Genomic DNA, 9,018 nt, shown 5'->3' with positions numbered 1-9,018 from the left:
TGGTTATGCTAAAATTCCATGCAAAAGGGTAGTAGAATCTACCAGATTTGGAAAATGAGTGGAAATTAGGATTCATTGAAAGGAAGGATTTGAGAAAGACTGTGGCTTTGAATCTAGGTGGCTGGAAGAGATGGTACTAGTAGAGAAATCAGGAACAAGAGCAAGTTTGGGGGAAAATGTGAAGTTTTTCTTTGGAAAGTTTTGAGTCTGAGGTATAGAAAAATATATATCATGTAACCAAAATCTGTAGGTTAAATATGAATGTTGAATAAATATGACTTTTTTTTTTTCAAAAAACCTCCTTAGTGTAGTTTTCTATTTAGTTTCTGTCTTTAAAAGCCCTTAATTTTTCTGTTGCTTATTTTAAAGACAGACAAAACACATCTTTTTTAAAGACAGACAAAACAAAATTGTTCAGGAAAACACATGACTTTATTTGGACCATCTTTGTACTAAAAATTTAACACCACAGATCCTTAGCATAATCCTCAGAAAATTGTGCCCATTCTCAGCTTGTGTACCAGGAGCCAATTTATTTTCTCATATACCAAATACTCAAGTGAGTCAGAGAAAGTTGCCTGTAAACTAGCTGATGATCAAAGTTCGTCATGAACATAGTCTTATGGCCTCACAGTTGTCACCAGGCCACTGAGGCAGCATGAGAGTCCTTCTCACAAGCGAACATAGAAGGTTTTGCTGAATTTGCAAAATAAGCACTAGGTGCTTCCATCAGCTGCCACATAAAAATCCGAGTGAAAGAAATGTATTTCCTCCTCGGAATAGTGGGAGGGGAGTTCTGAAAGTACATTTGGAGAAAGAGCCCCTTGCAAGACACTTCCTTGGAGCCGGGAAGCTCCTGGGTACACACAGCAAGGAAATGCATCCCGTCCCATGGTAGTTTTGTACAAAAACAAACAGGAGAAAGCAGCATGAAATACCAGACTTCTTCAGCAATGGTAGCATACAAAATGAACAGTCGCACTATCATGGACATTCTCCTCCTGAACTATGAATTTAAATGGAGGAATAGGACAGGGGATTTCTAGTGTTGTGTGAGTGTCTCTGAGAGTTAATGATCTTATCAGAAAAGGATATACTTACTAGACCTGCCCCCCGAAATGTACACCAAAGCCAACAACCTTGATTTTCCTTGGTTCCCATCCATGCAAGAGAATGCTTGGTTGGCTGTATCATTGTGCTAATTGATAGAGATTAAATTCCAGTGTAAAACAATCACCCTGATTGTTGGCAAGACTGACCTGCTTACAAGACATGCTTGGATAAGAGGAGGCTGTAGGAGAGTAAGGCTGCAGTATTTGAGATGTGGAAATGAAACATGGATTCCTTGGGAATAGAAACTGCGATTTCCACCTTTTTGTGTGTTTGGGTCTCACATGTATCTTAGGGCAGTACTAGGTCACAAAGCCATGGACTTGTCTTGAATTACACAACTATTGGAAAAATAATTCCAAAATAGGTCCAGCTAATAGATAAGCAGTAGTGTTATTCGACCTAATAAATAACTCTTGAGCACCTATTATTAATATGATTATTATTTCATTCAATAAATATATTGAGGGTATACTGTATGTCACAGTAGGGCTCTGCGAGTTACCTTGGAAAACAAAATAAGGGATGAAAAAGTCCATTCCCTCAAGTCACTTTATTGAACACTGGGGAGATTCAGAGACATATAACATTCCTGAATTGCTTATAATGTAATTGGGGGGATGAGACATAGGAACATGAAAAACAAGCCCTACTTAACAGTATAAGATGGCACATGAAAACTGCCAGATGAGTCATGTACATTATAATTGCCATAGGAGTTCAGAGGAAGGGGCATTGGGAGGGGCTTCAGGGCCTAGATGAGAAGAATAATCAATAAACAGTGTAGAAGAAAGCACATGATAATAGTAGCAAAGCAGCCATATACTGGGGTTTGTGAGGCTCTGAGCACAGTTGTTTCTTTATTTTAAAGAAAAGGTAATTCTAATCATTGTGCCTTTTTCAATAAAATACTTCTGCACAATCTTGTATTTGAGAAGTACTGTAATTAGCTCTTCTCCCTTTTATACTTACAGATAGCTGATCACTTCTGAGGAGTGAGCCATCCTAGATCCCTATAGATTTCATGAAAAGTTGCAAATTCAGTTTATTCTGAGGAATTTGTTACATAAACAAATGTGGCCCCTCAACTCCAGTTGTTAAATAGAATTGCACGAACTGTATTTACTTATATAATTATTTCCTAATGTTTTCACCATGGTGGGCACGTGTCCTAGAGGGAAAATAATAGGGTTAGGATGAGAGTGGGCAGGGTTCATGTGGTTCATTCCAAGACTCTGAGCCAGGCAGCCAGAGCTCTTTATTAATTTTTAGCCATGCTTCTCTCTTCTTTCTGCTTTACCAAGAAGCAGTGACTCATGCAAAGGAGCACAGAAACCACTGGCAAAATTGCCGTCATTACTCTCTCAGCCATTTCATTTTGACACTTCATTATAAGGCTAAGATTTTAAGTCTGTCAAGAACAGAAAAAGCAATTCAAGAGTGATTTTTGATACTTTGATAAGCCAAAGTGCTTCTAAAATAAACATGTTCATTTCTGAGCAAAATTTCAGAAAGGGCTCTCTTCCTTTTGTTTATAAAATAAATCTCCATCCAGCCTCTCTGTGGTGCACACAATACCTGGATAGGATTTCTATACGGAGAGAAAGAAAGGAGACTTTGGACTGGGAATCTCTTCCCACCCCGGCCCTTTTTTATGATGGGCTTTCTCCCCTCATCAAACTCAGTGTCTGCTCTTGAATAAGTGTCTGCAGAAAGAGGGTTTAGTTCTGAGGAAAAGAAGACTGGAATTAAAACTGGACCATATCACAATATTTCCCATAACTGCTGATTCCACGCCCAGTGCTGTATCAGCGGAGCACCGGAAGTTTCCTAAGCCAGTCCTCACATCCCATCCTTGTCCCTTTCGTCCCTTTTCATAATGACTGATTTAGGTGTCGGCATACGTTTTAAGCAGTATGATTAACTAACCAAGGTTTCTGTTGAGACTTCTGGGTCAAAAATAACCATTCCTGTAGGATATGAATAAGGAAGGACCTAGTCCTAGAAACTGTTGGCAGCTGTCTGGAGACTACAAATGCAGACAGTATTAGGATGAAGCTGGTACTATATAGCAGAGCTGTAGAGGCAAACTGGCTTCCTGGTAACATCAGCAAGCTGCTGGGGTGATCTCCACCTGAGGCTCGCACCAGCTCTAGGTTTTTCAGATACATTAAGCAATGCTTTCCCTTCAATACAGAAATCAGTCTCAAGTGGGTTTTCTGTCACTTGCAACCAAAAGCATCTCGCATAATATAATCTCCTTTAAAGCAAAAGTTTTCTCTCAACATTTATTAAATTCCATAAAATCAGGTATTAACATATACAAACCACATCAGTTAACAGCTGTCTAATACCTTGTGCTTTACAAAGGAGCTGAGTTTCATTTACTTTGGATACATCACAAAACAAAAGTAAATGTCGCTTCTTAAATTTTTCCTGGAAGGTCTGGAATTTAAAATATACAAGGAGATCATTTCTCTCTGGTGAGTACTTGATCTTAAGTCAATTATATTCTTTGCTCTTTTCTTGAATAAGAAGGCTTAAAAAGTGGTATCCACATTTCTAGCTCATAGCTCATAAATACGGGAGCTTCACTTCCAGGAGGAGTAGCTATAGCATCACCGCTGGAACAATGCTGGATGAAATTCTGAAAAACAGCTCTGACCTCAGAGCTGCCCTTCCACTAGGAATCAGTTCTAATCTTCCCAATAAAATAGAAAACAATATTTCAGATCAAGAAAGACTGAGGTTCCCCAGTCCTTTCCATTTTGCTCTCTAATCTGCTTTTTTACCTCCTTTCTCCCTTCTAAATATTTCCCTTCTTGTACCTTCTCTTTCCCTTGTATTTTCTTCTTTACTTTCTCTTCCAACTTACCCTTATCCCATTCTTATCTTCCCATGTTATTCTGGGTACTCCCCGCCTTATTTAATACCAGCATTTACCTGATCAGTCTATCAGATTATGCCCACGCCGTCATTCCCAATCAAAAGTGTGGTACCCTAGCCATAGTTTCAGGTATAGCTGAAATATTCTTCGTAATTTTAATTTTGTGTGCTAAAACTAAAAGTTTGGATAAACTATTATCTTATAACGTATTTTTTCACTTCTCTCCTTGTCAAGGTCCTCTACATCAGTGATTCTTAAAGTCTCACCCCAGACCACCAGTAGTAACATTATCTGGAAACTTGAAAAAAATGCAAATTCTTGGGTCTGTCCCCAGATCCACTGAATCAAAAACTTTAGCAGTGGGCCCAGTAATCTGTGTTTTCACAAGCCCTCCATGTGATTCTGATGCATGCTAAAGTGAGAACCGCTGGTCTAGACTATTTTGCCTCCTGCCGCAAAATTGATTATATTTACCTAAAAGATTTCTTAGGGGGATGAGGTTGTGGGAAAACTATTTCCCCTTTAACTTGAATAGCCATACTTCAGTGAAGGACGCCTGTGAAAGTATGTCTGTATGCTGCCTTCTCTGAATTCCAGGGCGAGATCATTCTATTTTCATAAGCTGCAGCTGGTAGCAGATACACTTTGGAGCCCCTGCTCCTGGCAACAGTGGCAGTTTTCCAGCCCATGCTGGCATTGCCCTCAGTGACTTCAAGAGAGGGATTCAGTCTCAAAATTAAGACATCTAAAACTAAAATCATTAATCTCCCCTAATCCTATCATTCCTTTAGTACTCTCTGTTTCTTTTCACTGCATCACAGTTCTCCTAGACGCTTGGACTTTTAGAGTCACCCTTTACTCCTCCCTCTTCTTGGCTTTCCACATCCATTCCTACCTCCTAAACCAGGCATTTGTGCCTTTGCGTCAGATGATGTCATAGTTTCCTAACCTTTCTCCCTGGCTCTATTACCTCTTTTTCCAATCTGTCTTACTCACTACATATATATTAATTTTCCTTAAACAATTATCTGTCAGTGTCATTCTCTTATTAAGACTCTGGCGCGACTGCCTGCAGACCAAACTCATTAGCCTTGAACTCCAGACTCTCCAAAATCTGATGTCAGTTGTACCTTTCCAAACCTCTTGAACACCCTCCGCAAAGGGTCTACTCTCTGTCTCCTAACTAAAGTGTCCATTCCTCCCCTTGCTCACGCTATCTGCCGAGTCAGGAATACCTTCACTCAACATGTCTACTTATTTAAAGCCTGTCCTTCCGTCAAGGTCTAATTCAAGTTTCTCTCCACATAAAGTCAACATTGATTATTTTAAGTCGGAGGGCTCTCTCCAGACTCCAAATTTCCATAGCCCTTTTGTTTCCACCTTTATCTTATATTGTTACCTTATGCATCGCTCCACGTGCATTATTAGCAATGCGACATTACTAGCAGAGTGAGACTAGAGTCTGTGTTCTGTCAGACTTTGTGTTCTCAGTGTCTGCGTACGTTCCCTTAACATTTATTTACAAGTGGGGAAAATCCACAAGTACTAAGTATTTAAGGAATTTTCAACATGTTTATATTTTAATGAGCTATATTTGTAGATGTGTAATGTTGTTCTTGTAAGTGTAAAAAATAAATCTGTTATAAATAATAAGCCTCATTATTTTCACTGTTTTGACATCAAAAGTAGTATTAAGAAAACAATCCTAATATGAACATAGCTCAGCTTACTTCTGAGGAACTTCTGTAAAAACAGAAATCTATGAAGCCCATTTCTTTGGCATAAAAACCTTTTCACGGCACAGGTACGTATATGTTAGTCTTTCAGATCTTAGACATTGAACAAAATTTGGTAACATGATAAAGGCTTGAAAACACAGTTTTTTTGCCATTTGTTTTGCCAGCAAAACAATTAACTTTATTTAGTAGATAATTGAAGTCATTCTGCTATTTGGATTGAGAGAAAATAAGATTTTTAGCATGTATTATTTTATTAGCCATATTATTCATCTTTTAACTAGAATATCAAAATGTTTAGAATGTGATATCAATATTAATACTGTTTTATAACTCATGTTAATTTAACAACTAAACTAGGTTAACACTATAAAATAAAAGAAGAAAAATGTTAAAGCCTCACTGATATACAATATAAATTTGTCAAAAGCCTGAATTATAGTTTTACCTTAAGGGAAATGCAGTTTTATAATATTTAAGACTATCACAAGACATAGAGTTAGTTAAAGAAATGCCTTTTTACAGATTCTAGTGGAAAACTAGTTTAATGAATGGATAAAGAGTATTCCTAATTCTTTCATCAAAATATATATATCATTTCTAAAATGTTTAAATTTATACTGGTAAATCACTTGAAAACATTGATCTCATTTACAATACTCATTTGCATGATCGAGAAAGTACTTATTGAGGGCCTCCTATGTGCAATAATGCTTAAAGAAACTTCATTTTCACACAGGTGTATTTCAATATGTACAATTTATTCACTAGGTCTGCAAGCACTTTCGGGATCAAAGTCCCATCACTGTCTATTGCATGGCAAATTCAAACCCCTCCGCGAACCAGCTCCTCTTGCTCTGTCCAGCTCCACCTCTCATCACCTCACCTTTCGCAGGGAGTAAATGACTTGCAGGCCCCTAGCTGTTCAAGGGCCACTTCTAAGTCTGTGCCTTGGAACAGGCTCTCCCTCTGCCTAGGTGCCTTCTCCACTGGAGCTGCCCCCACCCTGCCCCATCAGTTTGCTTGTTGTCTGTATTGTTTGTGTGGTGCCTTGCCGCTAGGGACTTGAGACGAAGAGTGCCAGGGGTCCTTTACCCCAAGGGTGTGAGCTCTGTGAAGTGCTCTGGCCCGTAACAAGGTTGCATTAGAGAAATGCTAAAAGAAGTTATAAGAAAATAGGATTTGTTTGAATAAAGTGGAAACTGTAAAACTTTTATCATTCATAAATGTAAACTTAGCCAGTATTTTCCTAGTGCTGCCGGGTAAACATTGAATATTAGACAGTCACTGCTTATTCTACTGAACACGAAATGTCAGCTTAGTTATCTGAAAGAGTAATCTCATCTGATTTACTTCTAGGAATGGAGCTAAGTACTTGGTCAGTTTATTTAAGTGGGAACTTTAATGTCTACTTTCACATACTCCTGGTCCCTTTCATATGATAGGGGGCTCATGCCCTCCATGAAACACTTTTTTCACAGAGCCTTGGAGACATCACTCTCTTTTTGTTTTTCTTTCCCTCTGGCTATTTATCGCCTTTGCTCATCTCCCTCTCCTTCCTGACCTCCAAATTTTGCTGTATCCCAGTACCCTCTCCTCAGATCTCTTATGTTTTCTATTCACCTCACACCCTAAGTGATATCGTCCTGTCCCGTGGCTTTAAATAATTGTCTGAATAATGATGACTCTATATTTGGAGCCCTTAAATGTTCATCCCCGAATGAATTTCTCCTAAACACCAAGCTCATTTACCCAGCTTCTATTCAGAATCTTCACTGGATGTCTCCAAGGTACTGGTTCATAACAAGCTATACTTAACAGGTCCAAAAGTGAGATCCAGAAGACAATTCCTCAACCTGCTCTTCCTTCAGTCTTCTCCAGTGTTGAGGTAAATACCAACTGTATCCTTGCATATCCTCAGGTCAAAAACTTGGAGTCATCCTTAATTCTATGTCTTTCACATCTGTAATGCAAAGCATCAGCCCGTTCTACAGAGTATATTCAGGCTCTGACCATGGCTCATGGCTGTTTCTACCATTCCGGTCCAGGTTACCACTTTCTTTATATTATCTGGAAAGTCATACTGGTTTTCTAATCAGTCTTCTAGCTTCCATACTCATCATCTTATATTTTATTCTCAACGTAGCAGCCGGAATGCTCCTTTTAAAACTTAAGTCAAATTTGCTCAAAACTATTCAATGGCTTGTTATCTCATAGAATAAAATGAAGTCTTTAACATGTCCCACAAGGCTCTCTACACGTCTGGGATATCTCTCTGACTTTCTCCCTTGCTTGTTCATCTCTAACTGTCTTAGCCAACTCATCGTTCCTCATTCTCTTTCCTCTGGATTTTTGCTCCTTTTAATTCCTCTGCATGGAATATTGTACCCAAATACTTATACAGTGCACTCTTTATTCCAATGTCTGCTAAAATGTCACCTCATCAGAGAGACTTTCTTTATCTAAAGTATTTTAGCCTATTCCTCCATCACTCCCTTTCTGTCTCTTATCTTTTTTATGTTATTCTATACTTATTCTCTTTCTTGATATATGCATTTCTCATTTACTCATTTACTGCCTGCTTACTACCTCTCTACTAGCATTGAAAAGAACAAGAGAACATGCTTGTTGTTTCCATTTACTGCTGTAACTTTAGCACTTAGAAGAGTATACAACACATAAAGACACTCAATAAATATTGAATGAAATAATGAAAGGAGATCTTATTATGTTTATATACTCAATATTGAATGAATGAATAATCTTATTACCTTAGCGTGTAACCTAAGTGTCAGTTCGCCGTTCCCTTAAATGTCACTCTCTTCCAGGGAAAGTAGAGAGGAAAGGCAGGTGTCTCACATCCACACTCTAGTTGTCCACTCAGAATTTGACCCTTGGTATTCTAAATTCTTTGCGACACTCCCAGCTCCTCACTGAAGATGGGATGCTATTTCTTTCACACCATCTCCAGCAGAGGGGTGAAAATGAGGCTCATCACATTTCCTGTCATTTTATCATCTCTTTATCCTTTACTGAATTATCACACAAGACGGCGTAAGTGCATAAGATTTGACTAAATTTTTAAGGTAACAAAAATGACAGCGTGGCAGAGAAATATTAAAATTTTACATAAAATATTTCTTTTTCCGTAGTCTAGGAGAAAAGTATTTAAGTTGAGCATTTTACAGAAATTTCCCTATTCCTGAATGTTTACTCCTATACATGGGGATGTGCTTTTCTCTTTTGCAAAATAGCCCCAGAGCAGACATCCTCATTTGAGCCTTG

At 38.4% G+C, this 9,018-nt stretch overlaps 1 protein-coding gene across 3 annotated transcripts in view; it reads left to right on the top strand.

Annotated features, from left to right (window-relative positions):
• The window catches only part of LOC105288516 (24-hydroxycholesterol 7-alpha-hydroxylase), a 67,870-nt gene that overhangs the window by 50,167 nt on the left and 8,685 nt on the right, over positions 1-9,018 (top strand). The window contains exon 11 of one of the 3 annotated variants that reach the window (XM_023527671.1): positions 2,085-2,892. The exons of the other annotated variants lie outside the window; for them this stretch is intronic. Coding sequence (XP_023383439.1) covers positions 2,085-2,088 — 4 coding nt within the window. The 3' untranslated portion in view covers positions 2,089-2,892. Of the gene's footprint in view, positions 1-2,084; positions 2,893-9,018 lie in introns of those variants that run through there. 3 annotated transcript variants of the gene reach the window in all.

This window comes from Pteropus vampyrus, unplaced genomic scaffold (assembly GCF_000151845.1).
Source record: "Pteropus vampyrus isolate Shadow unplaced genomic scaffold, Pvam_2.0 Scaffold18, whole genome shotgun sequence".
Taxonomy (NCBI): Eukaryota; Metazoa; Chordata; class Mammalia; order Chiroptera; family Pteropodidae; genus Pteropus; species Pteropus vampyrus.
This window is presented reverse-complemented; position numbering and strand designations above follow the sequence as displayed.